This window comes from Coenobita brevimanus, chromosome 72 (genome assembly GCF_032717465.1).
Source record: "Coenobita brevimanus isolate Jiangsu-jjx chromosome 72, ASM3271746v2, whole genome shotgun sequence".
NCBI lineage: Eukaryota > Metazoa > Arthropoda > Malacostraca > Decapoda > Coenobitidae > Coenobita > Coenobita brevimanus.
In genome coordinates, this window is record NC_137025.1 from 42,523,090 (window position 1) to 42,548,885 (window position 25,796).

Consider the following 25,796-nt stretch of genomic DNA (forward strand, 5'->3'; position numbering starts at 1 on the left):
TCATCATCATCAGTAGTAGTAGTAGTAGTAGTAGTAGTAGAATATCTAGCGAAATTATATTTTTCCTTCTCTAAGTTTGGTAAAATCTTGTAAAAATGAATATAGAATCTCTCTCTCTCTCTCTCTCTCTCTCTCTCTGTCTGTCTGTCTCTCTCTCTCTCTCTCTCTCTCTCTCTCTCATGGTATTTAGTGCTCTTTCCATTTTTTTTTTTTTCATAAATTAAACTTTTGATCTCACAATTCAAAACAGCAAGACTATAATGAAAAAAAATATATAAGAATTTGCCACTAATTTTTTCAGTCGCGTGAACTTTTCGAAAATTGTGTTTCTGAGGAGGGTAAAAGATGGGCCAAAAGTGTTTTAGCTTTATAATGAAAAAAAAATCCAATATTTGAGTAAATTTTTGGTCATGAGAAACTACCATTTTATATATATATATTTGTGTACTCGAAAAAAAAAAAAAATCGAGAAACGTGCTTTATTATCTGTTTTATATTTATAGTTTTTTTTTTGTTTTTCAGTTAATGTAGGGTATTTAGTAACATTGCATCTGTGTATATTTTTATTTATTTATTTATTTACAACTGCGGGTCATTGGGTTAGGTATCTGGTGGTGTGGGGGCTGGTATGAGGGCTGTGGGGGCTGGTATGAGGGCTGTGGGGGCTGGTATGAGGGCTGTGGTGGCTGGTATGAGGGCTTTGGAGGCTGGTATGAGGGCTGTGGAGGCCGGTGTTTGGTTAAGGGCTGGTGTTAGGGCTGTGGGGGCTGGTATTATGGCTTTGGGGGCTGGTATAAGGGCTGTGGGGGCTGGTATGAGGGCTCTGGGAGCCGGTATGAGGGCTGTGGGGCCTGGTATGAGGGCTGGTGTGATGAGTACTGGGGCTTGAAGGTGACTGGGGCACCGTACTCGTGGGGGTACTGTGCCTCACCGTAGTACTCCACCTGTGCTTGGTACCCGTTATAGTGATCAGCTGTGTACGTTGCCTGGAGAGAGAGAGAGAGAGAGAGAGAGAGAGAGAGAGAGAGAGAGGGGGGTTAGTATAGGCTATGTTAAGGACCAAGAGAATCAGTGAAGGAAGACTTGCTATACTTCGTTCATTTTAACTTGGCTCAAATTGTTATCCTCTTTCATTTTATTTCGCGTAGCTCAGAAAAAGACAACACTGTGGCTCTGCACCCTCTCTGTAGCACTTCTTCGTGACTAGCATACTATTCTAGTGTTAATGTATTGCTATAACTCAGTATTGAAGGTGGAGGGATGGCAATTTTAGGCCAAGATAAAGTGATCAGCATATTGTAATAATTATAGCTCTTTGATTATAGTGTCTCGATATGATTGGATCTAGATTTTGACTGAATTTTTTGAAAGATTTTTTTTTTTTTTTTTTCAGTTTTAGCATTTTCTTGTTTTGACTATTTTTTGATTTTTTTTCCATTTTTTTTCAGAATTTTAGCATATGGTTCTTATTGACTGAATTTTTGGAAGGATTTTTTTTTTTTTTTTTTTTCAGAATTTTTGCATTTGGTTCTTCCTTTATTACGAAATATATAGATGTGTATGACTTAGCTGAGGAGGAATGAAGGATGATGATAAAGGAAATGTGTATTGGGTGTGGGGAGGGGTTGAGAGGTGTAATATATTGGGTGAGGGGAGAGAGTGGGAGGTGAGGTTGAGGGGAAATGAGAGAGAGAAAGGAGGTGAATTTATGGAGCGGGGAGAGTGAGGTGGAGGTGGGGAATGCAACCGTGTGAGGGGAAAAGTTGAATGAGGGTTAACGTAAAGGGTTGAGGGATGAAGTTGAGCGAGGGGAAAGCTTGAATGAGGTCTGTGTGAAAGAGGGGAAGATGAAGGTGAGTGAGGGGAAAGGTTGAATGTGGCTGATATGCGAAGGGGGAAGGTGAGGTTGAGTGAGGGGAGAGGGTGAATGAGGTTGAATATGAAGTGGGGGAGAAGTGGGGTTGAGAAAACTAAAATTACCATCTGCTTTTACGACAGGTGTGGGTTTACGTCAGGTGTGGGGTTTCGACAGGTGTGGGTTTACGACAGGTGTGGGTTTACGTTCATGTGTGGGGTTACGACAGGTGTAGGGTTACGACAGGTGTGGGTTTACGACAGGTGTGGGTTTACGTCAGGTGTGGGTTTACGTAAATGTCAGATGGTTTAGTCCCGCGTGATAGTCTCTTACCATCTGCATGCGACCATCTGGCAGCTGGACTGTGTAGGAGCCACGAACATTCTTGCCATCGGACTCCTCATCCTGGATAAAGTCCGCACCGGAGTACCCATCCTGGACTCCATACTCGAAGGTGTACGGGATGGACTGGGACTGTACTGGGAAGAAAAGGGATTAGTTCAAATAAATCCCTCTCAGCTGGACCAGGGAGAAGCGGGATTAACTGAAATAAATCCCTAGTTCAATTACACATTTTTTTTTCTTAACTTCCAGGCGGTTTTATTCAGATTGAGGGATTTTTCTGGATTACTCTAAATCTTTTGCTGCCAGGGTATTTTTCTTTTAAGCTGATAAAATCGTCTTGAGTAAGTGTATTTTAATAGGTCGTGGGATTGAAGGGGTTGGTTTATGTGTGGGGAAATTTGTGTGTGTGTGTGTGTGTGTAGAAGAATATCAGGGGAATATCCGGTGTGTGTGTGTGTGTGTGTGTGTGTGTGTGTGTGTGTGTGTGTGTGTGTAGAAGAATATCAGGGGAATATCCGGTGTGTGTGTGTGTGTGTGTGTGTGTGTGTGTGTGTGTGTAGAAGAATATCAGGGGAATATCCGGTGTGTGTGTGTGTGTGTGTGTGTGTGTGTGTGTGTGTGTGTGTGTGTCTGTATGTGTACCTTATATCCAGCTGGGTGGGGGGCGGGGGCGGGGGAGGGGGCGGAGTAAAGATCGACAAGAACGCCCACGTCCACGCCCACCAGAGCCACCCAGATGCAGACCTGGAAGGGGAGAGAGAGAGAGAGAGAGAGAGAGTTAAGTAAAGCAAGTGATTTTTAGTGATATGGCTCAGTGGTGGTATATCTTGAGAGAGAGAGAGAGAGAGAGAGAGAGAGAGAGAGAGAGAGAGACGACTGAAGGTATGTGAATCGTGATAAAATAATTCACAATATAAAACGTTTAGATAAGAAAGATAAGAGAGCAATTAGAGTTCATTTATTATTATTATTATTATTTGCGTATTATCGTTACACCTGATCAGTATAGCCTCCCTGATCACGGGGGAACTCAAATTTTCTCCTATTCGTATTAATCTGTATTTTTAAAGCACCGTATTTTCAAAGCACCGTAATTTTCAAGCACCGTATTTTTAAAGCACCGTATTTTTTAAGCACCGTATTTTTAAAGCACATATCGCAATACGTAATACGGTGTCCAAATTTCAGACGGACATAAGGACACCAAGTAGATTAAGTAAGACATCTACCAAGAATCTACCATGACTTGAACGATAGATAAGGGGGTGACAACGATAGAAAAAGGGGTGACATTGAATGATAGATAAAATGGTGATATTGAACGATAGATAAAGGGGTGACATTGAACGATAGATAAAGGGGTGACACTGAACGATAGATAAAGGGGTGACATTGAACGATAGATAAAGGGGTGACATTGAACGATAGATAAAGGGGTGACATTGAACGATAGATAAAGGGGTGACATTGAACGATAGATAAAAGGGTGACATTGAACGATAGATAAAAGGGTGACATTGAACGATAGATAGAGGGGTGACACTGAACGATAGATAAAGGGATGACATTGAACGATAGATAAAGGGGTGACATTGAACGATAGATAAAAGGGGTGACATTGAACGATAAATAAAGGGATGACATTGAACGATAAATAAAGGGGTGACATTGAACGATAAATAAAGGGGTGACATTGAACGATAGATAAAGGGATGACATTGAACGATAGATAAAGGTGACACTGAACGATAGATAAAGGGATGACATTGAACGATAGATTAAGGGGTGACATTGAACGATAGATAAAGGGGTGACATTGAACGATAGATAAAGGGATGACATTGAACGATAGATAAAGGGATGACATTGAACGATAAATAAAGGGGTGACATTGAACGATAAATAAATGGATGACATTGAACGATAAATAAAGGGGTGACATTGAACGATAGATAAAAGGGGTGACATTCTACACTGGTCTCAGAATTTATCGTAAAAAAAATTGGGCCTCCCTTTCCCCTATGAGAATTAATCCTATGGCTGGATTGACCTGAGTGGGATTACAGAGCTGGGATTTAATTCATTGCCTAATCTCATGTGTCTTAAAATCCTTATCAGAACCCTTATCAGCTGTTCCCTGTCTCGTAGAACCCTTATCTTGGCCCTTATCAGCTTGTCCTTGATCCCTAAAACCTTAAAAACTTAAAATTCTTCCCCAAAGACTCTTATTTCCATCGATAGGCGGTAAAGGGTTAAGTTCTGTGTATATGATAAGGGTTATAATTGAATCTCATATCTCGCTGGACTAACCCTTAGGAGCATGACTGTGGGAGTGATGGTGAGGGTGTGGTGATGGTGAGGGTGGTGACTGTGGTGTGTATAATGACTGTGGTGATGTGGTGACCTTCTGTGTCATCTCTTGGTGTGTGTGTGTGTGTGTGTGTGTGTGTGTGTGTGTGTGTGTGTGTGTGTGTGTGTTCAAGCGGGTGATTAGTGTTTGTAGGTGTGGATGACAGGTAGTGTGTGTGTGTGTGTGTGTGTGTGTGTGTGTTTGTGTGTGTGTGTGTGTTCAAGCGAGTGATTAGTGTTTGTAGGTGTGGATGACAGGTAGTGTGTGTGTGATGCGTGGTATATTTATGTGGACATGATTGTGTAAACGAAAGATGTACATGAGCAAATATGTATACGTATTGGTGTAGAGAAAAACGTACTCTGTGTGTGTGTGTGTGTGTGTGTGTGTGTGTGTATGTATGTATGTATGTATGTATGTATGGAGTACCTTGGAGGGGTGTGTGAAACTTCAATGGGTGTGGCAAAAAAAAAAAAAAAAAAAAAATGGAGAATAAGGCTGCGAATCATGGTGGATGGGGGGGTAATGGGTGAGGGGAGAGTGATGGGGGCCTCGAAAAACACCGCAGCGAAAATATATAATGAAAATCAGCGAAAAAAAAAAAAAAAAGACGAGAATGCTTAAACAGGTCAAATTTATCTGCGAAATAATTGACGAAAAATTACGAAAAGAGACGAAAAAGTGTAAATGGGTCAGATTTTTCTATGCGAAATAATTGAGTAAAGAACATTTTTTTTTTTTTTTACAGGTCAACAGAGGACTGAAAAAGGAAAAAAAAATCCATACACCAGATTAAAGGTGAAAGGAAATATATTAGAATTGATATATTAAAAGTGGAAGGGAATATATTAAATTTTAGTTCGAGAAATGAATGAAGTTTATATAAAAAAATACAAATGGTTAAATTTTGAAATGTATCAGGGAAAAAATGTATATACGATTGGCTTGGTAAAATGAAAGGTGGAAATGGCGATACTTCAAGTTATTTAAGCAATTACAGGTAGAACAGAAAAACAAAAAAATGAAAATACACGAGAGAAAAGGAAATATTAAGATTATTAAGAAAATGTAACGTTGAAAATTAGTAAGTTAGAATAGAAATATTAAAGGTGGAAGAAAAAATTGATGAATATTGTAACATAAAAAAAAAATATTGGATTAGTAAAATAGAAGACAACAGTTGATAAAAAAAAATGATAAAATAGAATCCTTTTTTTGGATTTGGGAAGCTGAAAATGAAAAATATCCCAGTCTGTTTCAGAAGGATAGATGTAAATAAAAAAAAATAAAGATAAATTCAACAAAATCACCAAGAAGTAAGGCAGATTTAATAAGAAAATATAACCATTAAAAAAAAAAAACAGAGGAAAGAAAAAATAATTACTCCTTTTCCCGTATTTTGATCGGATAAGGAAGCTCCCTAACACCTCTTCCTGAGCGATTTATTTTTATCACTCCTTACTCTCCTCAGTGTCATGTAACTCATCCATATACCACCATACGCAAATTAACAGATTGATATTAACCAGCCGTGTCCAGAAATAAATCGCTAAGGAAGAGGTGTTAGGGTGAGAATATGGGTCATAGGAGCCAGAGAGGGTATTAGTGTTCCAAATGTTTATAATTGATGGTAATAATGTTGGAAATAAGGGCATCGTACTGAAGGGGTTGAAAGAAAGGTTGCATGGTTGGGGAAGAGAGTATGGATGATGATGCTGGTGATGATGATGATGCTAATGGTGGTGATGATGATGGTGATGATGATGATGATGATGTTGATGGTGATGATGATGATGATGGTGATGGTGATGATGATAATGGTGATGATGATGATGATGGTGGTGGTGATGGTGATGGTGATGATGATTATGATTATGATGATGGTGATGATGATGAAGATGGAGTTAAAAGCAAAAGTTAGATAGATAGATATATAGATAGATAGATAGACAAAAATAATGGTCGGACGTGTGGAAAAAAGAGACTGATGAAGATGATGATGATGATGATGATGAAGGGGTTAAAAGCAAAAGATAGATTGATAGATAGATAAATAAAAAATAATGGTGACAGATGGAAAAAACAGGGGCATTGATTGTGGTGATGATGATGATGATGATGATGATGGAGTTTTAAGCAAAAGGCAGACATAGATTGATAAATAGGTAAATACTTAAAAATAATGGTTGGACGTGTGGTGATGATGATGGTGATGATGATGATGGTGATGATGATGATGATGATGAAGATGATGATGCAGTTAGTAATGAACCTGTGATGACTATTGAAATGTTAAAGAACAGCCTAAGTAGGTCACGAAATTGGAGTGTAAGAGTAGGGAGAGGGAGAGGAGGAGGAGGAGGAGGAGGGGGGGAGAGGAGAAAGGAGAGGGGAAGAGAAGAAAAGGGAGAGGAAAAGAAAAGGAAGAGGAGAGGAGACGAGAAGAAAAAGAGGAGACAAGAAGAAAAAGGAGAGGAGAGAAGAGGAGGGGAGAGGAGGAGAAGGAGGAGGAGGAGGAAAGGAGAAAGGAGAGGGGAAGTGAAGAAAAGGAAGAGGAGAGGAGACGAGAAGAAAGAGGAGGAGGAGGAGGAGGAGGAAAAGTGAGCGGAGTAGGAATGAGCGTGGAGGGGGAGGAGGAAATGGAAGGGGAAGTGGCGTTGAAAGTCGGAGCGGCAAGGCAGGGGAAATATATTTGAAGTTTAAAGGGACAGGAGGGAAAGGGATTTAAAAGGAGAGTTAAAGGTCTGCAGTGTGTGTGTGTGTGTGTGTGTGTGTGTGAATTTCCTTAAATATTTCAGTCAAGTTGCATTATCTTTTTTTTCTTTAACTCTTAAATGTTTATACAAATATTTTTATATTTTGCTTTTGAAATGACAAAAGCCGTGAGTCGTGGCATTGCGGTTTATATTTCCTTTTTCTTTTTAATCTCCAGTCTTTCAAACGCAGTGTACCCAGGCATCTCGAAATGAACGGATCTTGACTTTGACTCTTGTATCTTGTTTTTACTTTTTCATGATGGAAACAATCTACTGTACAGTCTTTCGGGCTTCTAGATTTTGGTTCCTTGTTCCTTACATAAAAAATCTGCTGTGCTTGTTTTTTCAGTCTTAATTGTTAGGTGATGAAAATGGCGTTTTTGATAAAAATCGTTCAAGATTATTGTTTGTTTGCCGTGTTCAGTGTAAAGACTTGGTAGAGAGAGAGAGAGAGAGAGAGAGCAGGATGTGATATGCCAAGTGTTTACGAGAGAAACTAACACATAACAGCTTGATGGGAAGACAATGAATTAGGTGTTTACATTGACTTGATAATTTTCTCTTTTCGCTCACCATCCACTCACTCGATGTAGAGCTGCTTTGGGTGTCTGCCCGTTCCTCTCTTCCTTCCTTGCTCTTCTGTCGTTCTTTCCTTCATTCTTTCCTCTTCCTTCTGCCTACGGGTGACTTTACACTCCCTCTTCTTTCCTTCATTCTTTCCTCTTCCTTCTGCCTACGGGTGACTTTACACTCCCTCTTCTGTCTTTCCTTCATTCATTCCTCTTCCTTCTGCCTACGGGTGACTTTACACTCTCTCTTCTGTCTTTCCTTCATTCATTCTTTCCTCTTCCTTCTGCCTACGGGTGACTTTACACTCCCTTTTCTGTCATTCATACCTTCATTCTTTCCTCTTCCTTCTGCGTACGGGTGACTTTACACTCTCTCTTCTGTCTTTCCCTCATTCTTTTCCTTCCTTCTGCCTACTTCCTTCTGCTTACTTCCTTCTGTCTTTCTTTCCTTCATTCTTTTCTCTTCTGCATATTACACGGATTGGATTAGCACCTTTCATTTGGGAGGGAAGAGGAGGTAGCAAAGGTCTAGTTTATGAAGCTCGGAGCACTTCTTGATTAGCTGGTGGTTAGTCATGAAGTGCTACTGGAAAGAATGTAGAGCCATAGCATTGTCTTTCTTCTGCCACTGAGCTACGTGAAATAAGCTGCAACTCTCCAGCTTCAATGATGAGTTGTATTGATACATTTTAACACTCAAATATAGTGCTAGTAACGATGAAGTGCTATTGGGGAGGATGAAGAGCCATAGCATTGTCTTTTTTCTGTCACTGAGCTACCGTACGTGAAGGGAGCCGCGAAAGGACGAAAATCTGGGCCAAGTTCGAGTGAAAGGAGTAGAGGCGGCCATCCGTGCCTACCTGAGCCGTCTGATTGATTGTGTTTACCTGTGACTGAGAGCTAGGTAAACACACACCTTTAAAAATCCGTCTTCCTTATTTTTTAACATACTTATTCCGAATTTATGAATTTACGAATTAATGTGAAACGCAAATTGCAGTGATTCTTTAAAATGATGTGTATATGATGATTGATTGATGATGTTGATGATTGATGATGATATGATGATTGATGATGATGGTAATGATTGATAATGATGATGATGATTGATGATGAATAATGACGATAATGATGATGATAATGATGAGTGATGATTAAGATTGATGATGATGATTGATGTTGATGATTATGATGATATCAGCCTGTATTGCACACAGCTATTGCAACTGCTAGACTTCACGAATTATTATTATTTTTTGTCAGCGATTTATTGAGTTAAAATTGGACTTACAGAGGACTGATAAAATATGGAATTTATTAAAGATATTAGCTGTGTTGTCTTATTGAAATATTATCAAGGTTTTACGTCTTATAAGAAAATATAAGAAAAATCAAGAAATGGAGGGAAGACAATTTTTTACGTCTTTCAGTAGCTGTTTGTCTATTTTCTTGTTCCTTGACGTCGTATTAAGAAAAAAGAAGAAGATTAAAGGTATGAAGAAGACAGGGCCGTATTCCCGTCGGGTAAGGAAGCTCCCTAACACCTTTTCCTAATCGATTCATTTTGCATATTACAAATGTTCTGTGTTATGTAAATTCTTGTAATATCGCCTGTATCTGTCTATTGCCAGACGCCATAATCCCGTTAGGGGTGGCAACAAACAAATCGTCTCGATGTCACCCTGTCCCCGGCCACTTCAGTGCCCTACTTCCAGCTCACACTTTACATAATTAACCAGCATAAGGAGATTAACCAGCCCTATCTAAAACTAAATCGCTAAGGAACAGGTGTTAGGGAGCTTCCTTAACCGACGAAAATTCGGACCAGGAACTTGTACACCTCTCACTCCTCCTTCCTCGCTTCACCTGTTCCTTGGAAGGCCGACCCACGAGTACGCAAGCGGAATTACGTAACGGAAAAGTGCTATGGTTTGTTACGGTGTATGAGTTTTAAAATGACCCTGACATAATGATTGAGAGAGAGAGAGGAATCAAGTGCTGTGTGAAGAAGGGGTGTTTGGGAGAGAGAGAGAGAGAGAGAGAGAGAGAGAGAGAGAGAGAGAGAGAGATTGCTGTATGAAGAAGGGGTGTTTGGAAGAGAGAGAGAGAGAGAGAGAGAGAGAGAGAGAGAGAGAGAGAGAGAAGGGGGGGGGGAATCGAACGCTGCATGAAGAAAGGGTGTTTGGATTTGGAGTTTCGGGGGGGGGGGGGGAGAAGTAGCAGAAGGTAAGGTGTATTTTGAAGTCGGTAATATAAATAAAAGTAAGTAAATGAGACAGTATATATTTTTTTTTCCAATTTCCTAAGCTCTCTGGAATACTCTCCCTAGTTTTCGATTTTACATAGAGACGGAGAAGGGGAGGTAGGAGACGTAGGGGGGGTGAGGGGAGGAGGGAGGAGGGGGGAATGAGGGATGGGGAGGAAGAATAGAGGCGGGGAAGGGAATGGAAGGTTGTTTAGTAGAAGAAAGGGAGGAGGAGGGAGTGAGTGATGGGGAGGGGAGGGGAGGGAGGAAGATAAAGGAGGGGAAAGTGGGGGAGGGGGTGCTTGTGAAGGGGGGAGGTGTATTTATAAGAGTTGGGGGGGTTGGGGGAGGTATAACTATAGAAAACGGGGTGTGAGGGGAGGCAGTGTTACGGTTCATGATTTTAAAGAAAATGGAGACTAAAGAAATAACTAAAGAATAACTGAATAAATAAACATAGATAAATAAATAAATAAATAAATGAAGGAGGAGACGCATAATTTTGAGGGAAATAATATACAGTTTTCAAAATATATATCTTTATTGATTTTTTTTTTATAATTAAAGTTTGAGAATAAATCCATGACATTTTTATTTTATTATTATTATTATATTGCTTTGTTAAATAATAATGAAAATCGCCAAAATAATCACTGATATTCATAGTTGCCAAGCGATTGTAAATGCAGTATAGACTTGGACTTGAGAGGTTATTTTGGAAGTGAAAAAAAAAATAATTCCGCTGTGCACTAGGAATATATTCACACACACACACACACACACACACACACACACACACACACACACACACACACACACACACACACACACACACACAAACCCCTTCATTACGAGGGATCTAATGTGTGTAAGGCTTGTCCATCCCTCTCTCTCTCTCTCTCTCTCTCTCTCGTGTGTGTGTGTGTGTGTGTGTGTGTGTGTGTGTGTGTGTAGAGAGTGAAGGGGGCAGTTAATTAATTCATTTATAACGGTAGTAAAAGATGTGCGAGTGAAAGCGAAAGGCTAAACTGATTAAAGAGAGAGAGAGAGAGAGAGAGAGAGAGAGAGAGAGAGAGAGAGTTCAAGCCTGGAAACTTATTATTTACGAGAGAGAGAGAGAGAAAGAGAGAAAGCTTAGATCCCTTGTAAAATTGTGGCTTCGAATAATAATAATAATAATAATAATAATAATAATTCATTTCGATAGGTCCTAACACACTGCATTGAAAAGACTAGAGGTCGTAGGCAGAGGGAAAGAGCAACTACAATTTCCTATTTAACCTGTAAGACATCTTTGGTAGTGAAGATGTTAAAGTTGTAATAAAGATGAATTGTTGATATTGTAAAATGTGGTGAATAATTTGTTGTCATTTTGCTTTTTAGATTAGCATTCATTCTTCATAGTAGGGCCTTTGATATTCTCTCTCTCTCTCTCTCTCTCTCTCTCTCTCTCTCTCTCTCTCTCTCTCTCTCTCTCTCTCTCTCTCTCTCAGTAATAATAACTTCATAATTATATCATTGAAAGCTTCTGTTTTCATCAGTTATTTGCATTTATTTACATTTATTTATTTATATATTTGTTTATTTAGCATTTTACTTACGTTGGTGAGTGAAGCTTGTTTTGATGACCAAGCAGTGGACTTGTATCAAAACCCAACTACGCCAGGTGTTGAGGAAATAATAATAATAATAATAATAATAATAATAATAATAGTAGTAGTAGTAGTAGTAGTATAGTAAGTTTTGCTATTAGGTTTTAATAATAATAATAATAATAATAATAATTATAAAAATAATAAATTGAATATTGTTCTAAAGATCTGACTGTGTCTCTGCTAACAAAATTGGACTGAGGTTATGTATTTACTTGTGTCTGTCGGTGTGTTCGTTTATTTGTTTGCGAGATATCTCAAAAAGTTGTTACTAGATCTTAATGAGATTTGGTGGATAGGTAGGAAGTTGGTCGAGGAAGAGTTGATTGGATTTTGAGGTGGATCCGAATCTGGGTGTAGGAATAATTCATACATTTTAATTGCCTTATCAGAGGTATGTGTCCTCTGAGATTTTGTAACAGAGCATGCTATGGCCGTAGAATTATTTGACAGTGAGAGACTGTAAGGGTATTTGTCTGATAGGAAACAGGAATTACAACAATAAATCATAAGTTTTATCGACATTAGCAGAATTACGATATGTGCTGTGTGTGCTTTCTGTACTCATTTTTTTTTTTTTTTTCCGAGGCGAAGATACGCTTGACACGTCATTTATGATAGGCTGAATGCAGCAGTACTTCCTTATCTCTTTACTCGTTATCATTATTAATTGACAGCATATATCTGAGGGGGAAATATGGGTTAGTAAATGTTATTCGGACATGTTGCATTCAGCTAGTCAGCGCCATCCTGTCAAGTACATCTTCTTAATAAAAACAAATGTATATAATTACGTTATTGTACCTTTCTTGACAAATGGTGCACGAATTAGACTACGTTCTGCAGGCCAAAGAGAACTGATTACTTTGACAGTTTTTGGCTAGTTAGGAAGAATTATGTTTTTGGATAGCTTTTTCAAAATTTCGACCCGCGGTGGCAAAATTCCACCTGAAAAGAAGCATGTGTTTTTAGCCAACGAAGACATGAAAAGTTAGTGCATTTTTCCAGAATTGGTGGAGATTTAAACCCGAAAAGAAGCGGGTGGTTGGTGTATTTTTAGCCAACGAAGGCATGAAAAGTTTGTGTGTTTTTCCAGAATTGTTGGAGATTTAAACCCTAAAAGAAGCGGGTGGTTGGTGTGTTATTAGCCAACGAAGACATGAAAAGTTCGTTTGTTTTTCCAGAATTGTTGGAGATTTAAACATGGAGTTCAGGTCTAAAACTATATTTGGTATAATTTAATTCGTACAGAGCAGGTCACATCAGCATATGTTCAGGACTTGGAGATGCGCATAGGTCAGTTGTATGATCCTTGTGGCTGGTATGATTGTTGTGGGTATGCTGCGGGCTTGAAGGTGATTGGGGGACCGTACTGCTTGGGGTACTGTGCCTCACCGTAGTACTCCACATGTGCTACGTAGCCGGTGTAATCGTCTGCTGTGTACGTCACCTGAGGAAACAAGGTACAGGCTTATAGTACATTGTCTAGAGAGATTGTTATTACTTTTGTTTTCGTTCAATAAAAGACATAGTTCATGCTATTTTAAGGAAGGTTGAGAGAATGATGAGGTGAGATGAGGTGGTGAGATGTGGTGAGGTGGAATGAGGTGTTTGACTGAGGGGAAAGGATGTGTGGCAGGTGAGGTTTAGTGAATGGATGTTTATTCAAGGGTGGGGCTAGAGATTGGGTGAGGTGTGTGAGAGTGTTTGGTTGAGTGAGCTGTGGAATTAAGTGGGTTGTGGAGTTGAGTGAAGTGTGTATTTGAATGAGTTGTGAAGTGTGATCTTGAGTGGTTTGTTAATTTGAGTGAGTTTTAAAATTGTATGAAATTGAGTGTGTTGTGAAGTTATATGAGTTGCGTGGTGTAGTGAGGAATAAGGTTAACTGAGGGCTGAGATTTAGTGAAGGATGAATTAGGAGATTTTGTGGAGTATTGCATCTGTCATACCGTCTGCTTGCGACCGTCCGGCAGCAAGACAGTGTACTGGCCGCGAACAGTCTTGCCATCGGACTCCTCATTCTGGTTGAAGTCCGTGCCCTTGTACTCATCCTTGACTCCATACTTGAAGTCGTACGGGATGGGCTGGTACTGTACCTGGAAAACAGGTGTTAGATAAGTTCAGTACAGATAACAGAGGTTTTGTGTAGTAGAAACTGATGATAAAGAAAGGTTAAGACTTCTGATTGCCTTATGTAATGTCAGTCAGTGTTGGTAACGAGTTAATAGAGAGAAATTAGGTGTAGAGAGAGAGCTTTCTAAAACAGAGATTTGTATAGTGGTAGATATGAAGGACCGGTACTAATCTTGAATATAATAATGCTAGTGTTTGTGGTGCTCCTATGTCGGTACCTGATACTTTGTGATGCTTTGTTGTGGTGAGGTTTTTGTGATGATATTTTCCTGTCATGGCTGAACCTGTTTATATGCTACTGTTATCGTGGTTAAAGCTCGGGAAGTACTATACCCGCCACCATGCAACTTGTCTCGCAAACCACGCCCCCTTATGCTCCGCCCAGAGAGTATGTGGCCACAGACGAGGCCAGGACTTGAGGAAGGGGGCGGGGCTTACAGGACAGGTTGCATGGCTGTGAGTATAATAGTGTGGAGGTGGTGGCAATTGATTAAAGTAACTCACACAGCATATCCTATTGTATATTAACATTAAGAGTATTGTAGAATTGATAACGTTACTCGCACGGCATATCCTAGTGTAGATTAACATTAAGAGTATTGTAGGGTTGATGTATCTAGTGGTAACCTGAGATGTCACGATGCACTGTCTACACGAACAATACTCCTTTTACTCTAACTTGGCCTAAATTTTCCACCTCTCCCTTCTGAGTGGTTGTAACAGTGGAGTAGCTATTGAGTATAATGCTAGTCACGAATAAGTGTTAGGAAAAGGATGTAGACTCATAGCACTATCTCTGTCACTGAAGAACTTGAAATAAATTGCAAAAACTGTTTCAAATTCAAATCTTAGTTTTTTTTTTTTTTTTTTTTTTTTTTTTGGCTGACACCTTTAATATGGTTATGGATTATTATTATTTTTTTACTCATTCGTTTTTTCTTTTTTCTGTTCATTTTCTCTCTTAAAAAAAAATAATTGCGAAAAGTACCTGATATTCTCGTCCCTAATCTGGTGTATGGATTATTTTTTTACTCATTTGTTTTTCCTTCCTCAGTCAATTTTCTGTTTAAAATAAAATATAATTGCGAAATATACCTGATAGCCTCCACCTCCACCACCACCACCACCACCTTGAGGGCCGTTGTAGCCGTATCCAGCGGAGGGGGCGGGGCCGTATTGGTCCGTAGGCACGCCCACGGACACGCCCACCAACACCACTAACACTGCACAAGTCTGGGGGAGAGAGAGCAACAACGTGAAAGAATTAAAAAAAAATCTAGTGTCCTTTACGTTATTAAAGTTCACCGATTGAGAGAGAGAGACTGACGAGGAGAGTGAGTGTGAGTGAGGTGGAGAGGGGGAGAGGGAGGGTCCGCCAAGGATGAGATGGAGGGATGGAGTGGTATATGAGAGAGGGAGGTGTGAGCTGGGAGCAGGGCAGTGAAATGGCGGGGAGTAGGGCGACATGGAGGTGATTTGTTTGTGGCCACCCCTTACGGGATTAAGGCGTCTGGCAATAGGTAGATAGAGTGATTATTATTATTATTATTGCTTATTTTTATTGTTATTTATCATAATTATTTTTTGACATCGTGTTTACCCCTCTCTCTTTGGCACTGTTTTTGTCCTTTATATTTATCCTGTTAGGTTTGGAGAGAGAGAGAGAGAGAGAGAGAGAGAGAGAGAGAGAGGGGGGGGGATTAATAACTGAGATATTACGTAAAAGTTTTTATGACATTTGAACCTTTGTTGTTTCTGCATCCTAGATAGATTGATAGATAGGTATAGATAAAGAGGTAGATAGATAGGCAGGTAGATAGATAGATGGGTAGATAGGTAGATATTACCCCCAACGTATAATACAGCTGGTATATGAAGAATAACTTGACAAATATAAAAGTTATTGATTTTGCATATTACACTTTACTGTCCTATTCTGTGTAACATAATCATTCTAATATCACCATCTATCTATCTATCTATCTATATCTGTCTATCCATCTATCTATCTATCTATCTATCTGTAGCCCGATGCCATAATCTCGTAAGGGGTGGCCGTTTGTCTTTGAGTTGGTTGTTTTACGGGGAGGGGCATTAACCCTCCGCAAACCCACTTTTTGACACGTAGGAACACGTATGGGTTGGTTATATGGTTACCACCCAGCGTTGTAACTGGTTTCTTGGGTTACAGGAAACCATTAGGCTTGTCACTCAATGTAGAGCCACCTGAAAAGGAAAGAGGAGTAATAAAAAGTGATAGGAAAGATGGAAGAAATAGGAAGAGAGGAGGATAGGCGCAGCAAAAAATCGATGAAGGTGAAGGAAGATGTAGACGGCACTGCATCAAGTGAGTGGATGATGGTCGTCACCACTTATCACTATCCTCTGTATAAATAACGTACAAAACAATATTGGCCAGCCGTATCCAAAAATAAATTGGTGAGGAAGAGGTGTTAGGGAACTTCCTTAATCGAAGAGAGTACGAACCCGGAACAAACATTACCTGTGCCCAAAACTGTACAGCGAAAATTATGAATATGGTGTATTTCAAGGAAGTGTTTGAATCCTGTGTTTTTTTTCTTTGTTTTTAATCCATATGAGTGACCTGAGATTAACATTAATGCACTGATTAATTAATTTATTTATTTATTTAGCACGGCTGTAGGTGTAATATTGATAGTCTTCCTACCTACCTTATACCTTCACCTGTCACCACTTAAGCGCAAACACCCACCGTCCATATTGAATACATGCTAGGGCCGTCTCATACATGTAGTACTGGTGTATTGATATTAGCGTGGGTGTTTTTTGACAAGTCAGCAGGTCTTTTGGTTGATCAGTAAAGTCTGCTCTGTGTAATTCCTTTTAAACTTTTCCCTGCCTCAGCCGGGAATCGAACCCACGACCACTTGAACACCAGACCACCGCTCTACCGACTCAGCCACCGCGTCCCTTTGCCATACAGCTGTCTATGGTCATTTTAAGTAATAATTCATTCCTACGGGTGGACTTTATACCTCGCCCTTTTTACCATCACCAAGGAGGTTATGTTTTCACCCCTGTCCGTTTGTTTGTTGGTTTGTGAGCAAGATTACACAAAAACTACTGGACGGATTTTCACGAAACTTGGTAGAAGAATGTGTCTTGGCCCAGAATACACTCCTTTAAATTTTGGTGCGGATGCAGATAAAGGTGCGGATCCAGGATATTTGTTCACTTTCTTTAACAGTGCGAGATAGGGCGTTTTTCGACATTTTCGTAAATTTTTCAGTTAATATTGCATGGATCTTGATGAAAAAAATCAGACATATTTAGGACGTAGGTATCTACGAATGTGTACAGTTTGGCGCGGATCCATGTAAAATTCCGGATCTAGCGGATAGCATGTTGGGCCTTGGCGGAGGTGTGCGCTCTATTGAGTGCCATTCTAGTTATGTATATAATACGTAATCACACACACACACACACACACACACACACATTGAAGCTCCAGAATGACTTAGCGTAACAACAAAAGTGATGATTGTGGAAAAAGGGAAAGTGATTGTTGAAAATATTGTAAGAAGCCTACCTGAGTGAGCATGACTGAAGGAGGGAAGGTGAGGAAGTGATGTGGTGGGGGTGGTGACGCTGGCTTATATACGGTCGTGGTGGGGGTGGGGGTGGTGGTGGTGGTGGTGGGGGTGACGACCTTGGCCCCCACTAGCGTCCCCTCCAGGCTATCACTTACAGCGAGGGTGTGGTGGTGGGAGGCGGGAATGGGAGAGAAAGGCAGACAAGCAGACAGGCAGGTAGAAAGACACACAGTTAGGTAGGTAGACAAATAAGGTAGAAAAAAGGCAGGCAGGTAGGTAGGTAGGTAGACACAGACAGGCAGGTAGACAGACAAGGTAGAAAAAGGAAGAAAGGCAGGCAGGTAGGTAGGTAGACAAAGTAGAAAAAACGAAGAAAGACTGGCAGGTAGGTAGGTAGGTAGACACACTGGTAGGCAGGTAGATAAACAAGGTAGAAAAAAGGAAGAAAGGCAGGTAGGTAGGTAGGTAGGCACAGATAGGCTGGTGAATAGATAGGCAGCAATCAAAAAAAAGGTAGAATTAAGGAAGGCTGACAGGTAAGGAGACACATAGGTAGGCTGGTAAGTAGGAAGACTGGGAACTAGGTACGTACACACGGATATGTAGGTAGGTAGGTAGGTAGGCAGAAAAATGGGTTGATAGATAGACATGTAGTGAAAGGTAAGCAGGTAGGAAGGTAGGTAGGTGGGTTGGTAAATGGGTTGACAGGTAGACATGTAGTTAAAGGCAAGCAAGTAGGTAGGTACTGTAGGAAGGTAGGGAGGGAGGCAGGCAGAGAAATAGGTTAACAGGTGGACATGTAGTGAAATGTAAGCAGGTAGGTGGGTAGGCAGAGAAATGGGTTGACAGACATGTAGTAAAAGGTAGGCAGGTAGGTAGGTAGGTAGGTGGGCAGGTATGTTGGATTAAGAATGAATGAGTTACCTGTCTATTACAGTCACACTGATACTTGAATATTACATTATTTTTACAGTTTACTACATCGGGGTATTTTAGTAATGGGAAAGTTATCAATGAATTGCAGTGTATTTTAATTTTAAGAAAAGATTTGTACCGAACCTCTCCCCTGCTTGAGAAAAAGCGTAAGTAGAATCTTAAGACGATACCAGGAGCGTAAGAAGATAGGGTGTTATTGAGGAGAGTGGGTTAGTTTAGGCTTTGATCCCTTTTGCAGTCTTGGGCACCTTCTCGTGGAATATAATCGCTTGACAGTCTAAATTAAAAATATTGGGATTTTGATGCATTGCTCCCAAACAATCTACCTTTACTCTGATATACTTTTACTTTGGTTATTTATTTTGTAGAATGATTTATTTATATGTGAACATGTTAGTAGTATCAGGTCAGAAATGCTTTAAGTCATATCAGTACAATTCTCAAGCAGTATAAAGGCATCAGTTATGACGTTTGATTGAGGTGATGAAAACTAACTTAAAGGGTTGTAAGGAAGGCCAGCTTGTAGACTAGGAGGTCGCGCACACACACACACACACACACACACACACACAAACTGGAATGGGGATAAGGGATTTATTGAGTACACACACACACACACACACACACACACACACACACACACACACACACACACACACACACACACACACACACACACACACACACACACACACACACACACACACACACACACACACACACACACACACACACGTTCCCCTGCGACATCGTCCGTGAACCATGCATCTGCGGTGGAAAATTCGTACCAAAATAAGGAGGCAATTGAAAAGCGAAACGTACATGAAATAACCAAGCCAAGGACAAAGAAACTGAAGATGACATAGACAAAAACAAAAATTATAGAGGAAACAAAGATAATTTATAGATAAGGTGTGAATGGAAGTGGGAGAGAGGCAGAGAAAAAAAAATAGCTATTAAAATTGAAGATAATGGCAATAAGGTGTGATTGAGGGGTGGGATGTGGGAGTGGGTGGTTTATTGAGAGAGAGAGAGAGAGAGTTATTGAAGATAGCAGTGAGATGTAATTAAGAGGTAGGATGAGGTGATGATTGGGATTATTGTATTGAAGGTGTGTGTGTGTGTGTGTGTGTGTGAGAGAGAGAGAGAGAGAGAGAGAGAGAGAATCCCAGTCCTCTAGTGGGGTGAGTACGATCAAGATAAGTAGGAAAATGAAAAAAGTTAAGGATCAGAAATAGAATAATGAATACACAACGAAAACAGGACACAACTCCCTTCTTCCCTAACCATTATAGTGTAAATAAATCTAGAACTCCCTATCAATAAAGATCAAAGGTAATAAAAATAATATCTAAGTCCCCGTTATAAATAAAGGATCAAGATCATTATTAAGATTGGATTATATTTCGTATTGTAGAAGGTAATTTGGATCAGGGAAGAAGGGGGATGTGAGCTGGGAGTGGGGCAGTGAAATGGCGGGGGACAGGGCGACATGGAGGTGATTTGTTTGTGGCCACCCCATGCGGGATTTAGGCAATAGATAGATAGAAGAACTGCAGGTGAATTTCAAGTTCCTAACATACTCTAACTTCTTCCTAACACTGACAAACGAAAGGAAATTTAGATAAAGTTAGAAATATCCGTACGTATTAAATTCCTAACCCATTCTAACTCACCCCCTTCCTAACACTGTAAAGCTAGAGTTGAGAGAGACGCTTTTCCAGTCACACTTCCGAACGATAAATTACGAGACAGTGAACAATGATTTAAGAAACTCAGCAATACGACCCTCCAAGCACAACACAGTTTTTCAGAACACCGTGTAAGAGTTTCAGTTTTGTTCGGCCAAAAAGTGGAACGATATTTTTGTCTGCGACTGTACATAGCTAGCCATTTTTAGGTCTCTCTCTCTCTCTCTCTCTCTCTCTCTCTCTCTCTCTCACGAAAAATACTCCATTTCTCACTTTCTCACAACATCAATAAAGGGAGCTTGTGTCTTCGGGGCATCTGAGAAATCTGTCTTAAGAATTACATGACTTCTTATGAAACTTTCAACACGATCAGTAGGCAAGAATTGTAGTAGTATTAGTAGTGATGGTGGTGGTGGTAATAGTAGTAGTAGTAGTAGTAGTAGTTCCGTAGGCTCACCTGAAACGCAAACCCAGTAGACTGCAGACTTAAATTACCTCCCACCTGCATTCCACCTTCCCATCTATTCTCCCCCTCTGCCCTCCTCTCCCCTCTGCCCTCCTCTCCCCTCTGTCCTCCTCTCCCCTCTGCCCTCCTTACCCCTCTGTCCTCCTCTCCCCTCGTTCACGGCTGCTTCTTCAATTATCTATCTATCTATAGCCCGACGCCTTAATCCCGCAAAGGGTGGCCGCAGACAAAACTCCTCCAAGTCGCTGTGTCACCCACCATTTGACTGCCCTCCCCCCAACCCACTCCCCCCACCCTCATATACCTCTCAACTCCATCCCTCCACCTCATCCTCGGTCTTCCCCTCCCTCTCCCTCCCTCCACTTCACTTATCTCTTCACAGTTATACACCGTCGCTCGTACTGCCCAGGACTCGTATTCTCGCCGATTAATGGAACTCCCCAAACACCTGAACTCCCAAGCACCTCTTTCTAAGCGATTTATTCTGCTTATTACACCCTACTGTCCATTAAAAAAAAAAAAAAAAAACCGTCGCTGGTATTGCCCAGGACTCTTCTCATCGGTTAATGAAGCTCCCTAACACCTGTTCCTTAGCGATTTATTTTTGGGATGCGGCTGGCCAATATCGTTTTCTACGTTTTTTATGCAGAGTACGGTAATATTAGAAGGATTTAAGTAACACAGGTGACGACGGCAAGGTGTGGTAAGCAGAATAATTCGCTCAGGAGTAGGTGTTAGGGAGAATAATAGATGTTTCTGAATAAGCTGAATTAAAGACTAGAAGTGAGAGTGAAACTAGTGCATATTTCACATTGGTATAACAGTATATTTTGGTATGAGGGTATGTTTGGTATAAATTACATGGTACAAGACAGGTCACACCAGGTATTAGATGGTATGGCTCAGTTGTATGCTCCTGGTGGCTGGTATGATTATTGAGGGGACTGGTATGATTGCTGAGGGTATGCTGATGGCTTGAAGGTGACTGGGGGACCGTACTCGTAAGGGTACTGTGCCTCACCGTAGTACTCCACCTGTGCTACGTAGCCGGTGTAATCATCAGCCGTGTACGTCACCTGGGGAAGATACGGTACAGGTTAATTAGGACGTTTATTATTTGTCGACCAGGTGTTAAGTATCGCTGTTCTTAGATATACACAAAAGGTAATTTCTGTTGAGTATAATCAGATTGAGTGGCTGAGGTGATTGAAGGGAGAGGTTGAGTGAGTGGAGAGGTTGAGTGAGTGGAGAGGTTGAGTGAGGGGAGAGGTTGAGTGAGGGGAGAGGTTGAGTGGGTGGAGAGGTTGAGTGGGTGGAGAGGTTGAGTGAGGGGAGAGGTTGAGTGGGGGTGAGGTTGAGTGAGGGGAGAGGTTGAGTGAGGGGAGAGGTTGGGTGAGGGGTGAGGTTGGGTGAGGGAGAGGTTGAGTGAGGGATGAGGTTGAGTGGGGGGAGGGGTTGAGTGAGGGGCGAAGCTTGAGAGAGGGGAGGGCGAGGGAGGAATGAGATGAAGTGAGGGAGAGGAGATGTTTGCATGCTAAAAGGGGGTTTAACATTTAGTCACTTATGTTGAGGTTGGTGAGGTTTAGTGAGGTGTGGAGAAGAGTAGAAGGTGAGGTTTAACACGGAAATAGTTGAGTCAGGTGTGGGGTTAACGTCAGGTGTGGGGTTAGCGTCAGGTGTGGATTTACGTCAGGTGTGGGGTTACGTCAGGTGTGGGGTTACGACAGGTGTGGGTTTCGACAGGTGTGGTGTTACGTCAGGTGTGGGGTTACGTCAGGTGTGGAGTTAACGTCAGGTGTGGGTTTACGACAGGTGTGGGGTTACGACAGGTGTGGGGTTACGACAGGTGTGGGTTTACGACAGGTGTGGGGTTACGTCAGGTGTGGGTTTACGACAGGTGTGGGGTTTACGATAGGTGTGGGGTTACGTCAGGTATGGGGTTAGGTCAGGTGTGGGTTTACGTAAATGTCAGATGGTTTAGTCCCTCGTGATAGTCCCTTACCGTCTGCTTGCGACCATCTGGCAGCTGGACTGTGTAGGAGCCACGAACAGTCTTGCCATCGGACTCCTCGTTCTGGCTAAAGTCCGCGCCCTTGTACTCATCCTGGACTCCATACTCGAAGGTGTACGGGATGGGCTGGGACTGTACCGGGAGGACTGGGGTTAGATTAAGTCCAGTACTGGTAAGAGAACTGGGGAACTGGGATTAAATTGAACGGGATGGACTGGGACTGTACCCGGAAGACTGGGGTTAGATAAGTCCTGTACTGGTAAGAGAACTGGGAAACTGGGATTAGTGTACTGGGATGATAAGACAGATACCTGGAAATTTTGATTAACTAATATACTCCTTTCACCTTAACTTGGCCCAAATTTTCGTCCTATTTCACGTAGATTAGCGACAAAATAATACTCCAGTTGTACATCCTTTCCATAGCACTTCTTCGTGACTAGCATTACATTCTGCGTTTAATCTCTTCTTACAGCTCAGTATTTGAGATGGAGAGATGGCAATTTTGGGCCAAGTTAGAGTAAAATAAGTATAGTTTGTGTGTGTGTGTGTGTGTGTGTGTGTGTGTGTGTAATGGATTTGAGAGATTTTTGGTAATGGGTGAAAAAGTCTTGGAATCATGAGTTATATATATTTTTTTTACTGTTTTTGTTATGGTTGTGTGTGTGTGTGTGTGTGTGTGTGTGTGCATTTGGTGGTAATCCTGGTACAGTATTAATAGTATCTAGAGAATTACCAGAAATACGTTACTGTAGTGGTAATAATTCTGACAGTAGTAGTTTAGTAGTGAGGAAAGCAAGATCGATAGTTACAGTGAAGCATCTTAAATTTAGCATAACTATAAGAATTTTAACGGTGATCTTCCTGTCATTGTAGTACTTTTCTGCCTTAGAGACGTGGAATTTAGTGGCCGGAAGTACGCGCAAAGAAACCGCTGTCTTCCCAGTTCCGTCTGAAAAAAAATTAGATCAGACGAAATATTGTGAAAAGCCTTATATTTACTAATGCGTATTTCAGATGGTTTCGATTTTTCCCTTATGTATTCGTTCAGACTGGGAATTTCTCTCTCTCTCTCTTAAAAATATACACAATGGTTTCACAGTGAGTCCAGTTCCTTATCATTCTCTCTCTCTCTCTCTCTCTCTCTCTCTCTCTCTCTCTCTCTCCTCACACTGAACTCTTTTGCATATCACGTTTTTTTTTTTTTTCCATGGGGCAAATAATTCTGACAAAATTGCTTCCTTCATATGTTACGTCAAATTCCTCCTTCATTTACCTGTTACTGATTAAATTATTGGCCAGGTGTGACTGTATTTACCTGGGAATATTTTCATGTTTTTCCATCCCTATTTCAAAATGTTCTTATGAGAGGTTGTAATTATTTTTTTTCTTTTGATTTTGTGTGCATGATAATTTCCTCCTCCACGTACCTGATATCCTCCTCCACGTACCTAGTATCCTCCTCCACGTACCATCCTCCTCCACGTACCTATCCTCCTCCTCCTACTCGTACCTAATATCCTCCTCCTCCTCGTACCTAATATCCTCCTCCACGTACCTGATATCCTCCTCCTCCACGTACCTGATATCCTCCTCCTCCACCTTGAGAAGCACCGTACTCATATCCAGCAGAGGGGGCGGGGCCATTGAGGTCAGTAGGCACTCCCACGGACACGCCCACGGACACGCCCACCAACACCACCAACACGGCACGGGTCTGGGGGGGGGGGAAGAAGTGGCTTTGATAAGAGAGATAACTAAGGATAAAATAGTTACTTTGTAGATAGATAACGATAAAATAGTTACTTTGTAGGTAGATAACTGATGAAATAGTTACTTTGTAGGTAGATAACTGATAAAATAGTTACTTTGTAGATAGATAATGATAAAATAGTTACTTTGTAGATACATAACTAACGATAAAATAGGTACTTCCGTTGCTGAGAATAGTTTTTTTTTTTTTTTTTATGTCTCCGACTCTGGACATAGGCTTCACACCCTGCTCTCAAGGCCCACTAGTCCTCCTACATACCATACACCTCTACATGTCACCACTTCGGCGTTAACACCCACCGTCCATATTGAATACATGCTAGGGCTGTCTCATACAGGACTTGTGTATTGGTATTAGCGGGGGTATTTTTACGACATGTCGGCGGGTCTTCTGGTAGATCAGTAAAGTCTGATTTTATTACATTCAAATCCTTAAACTGTTCCCTGCCCCAGCGGGGATTTGAACCTGGGTCCGGTAGGACTGCAGGCCACCTCTCTACCGATTGAGCCACCGCCTCCCCCAAATATATGTTTACCTTTTCCACTGCGCTATGTTAATCACATTCTCGTCTCACTGTTTATATTCTAAGCTTGGGGTGTTGGGAGAGACAGTGGCGTGTTCCTAACTCATTTCAGTCGCCTGTATTTCCCCATGCACTGTATAGGAGAGATATATATTGTTTTTCCGTCAAAGTGTGTGATATGTGTAAAATGTGTGTAATGTGTGTGTGATGTGTAAGTGTGTAAAATATAAGTGTAATGTGTAAGTGTGTGATGTATAAGTGTGTAATGTGTAAGTGTGTGATGTGTAAGTGTGTAAAATGTAAGTGTGTAATGTGTGTGATGTGTAAGTGTATAATGTGTAGGTGTGTAAAATGTGTGTAATGTGAAAGTGTGTGATGTGTAAGTGTGTAAAATGTAAGTGTGTAATGTGATGTGTAAGTATGTAATGTGTAAGTGTGTGGTATGTAAGTGTGAAGAATGTAAGTGTGTGCTGTGTAAGTGTGTAATATAAGTGTGCATATTTCACACATCCAAACTGAGGGAGATATTAAAACCAATGCATCTATCTATCAATCTATCTATTACACACACACACACACACACACACACACACACACACACACACACACACACACACACAGAGGAGGAGCTAGTTACCTGAGTGTACATGACTGTGTGAAGGAAGGTAAGGGAGTGATGGTCGTTGTGATGACTCCGATTTATATATACGATGGTGGTGGTGATGGTGATGATAATGATGATGACACTGGCACCCACAAGCGTCCCCTGCAGGTTGGCACTCATAGGGCGTGGCACTGGGACGGGAGAGAGAGAGAGAGAGAAGGAACTGAAGGAGTAAGAGGGGGGAATAGAGAGAGAGAGAGGGGGGGGATTTAGAGAGAAAAGGAACTGAGAGTAAGAGAGGGGGGGGGAAT

At 41.1% G+C, this 25,796-nt stretch overlaps 1 protein-coding gene across 1 annotated transcript; it reads right to left on the reverse strand.

Moving 5' to 3' along the window:
* Positions 1-575: 575 nt before the first annotated feature.
* LOC145407130 (uncharacterized) lies at positions 576-24,231 on the reverse strand. The gene is given in 4 exon segments (XM_080278149.1): positions 576-870; positions 13,074-13,222; positions 22,576-22,753; positions 24,143-24,231. Coding segments are annotated over 4 exon segments (711 nt in total).
* Between the last annotated feature and the right edge of the window lie 1,565 nt (positions 24,232-25,796).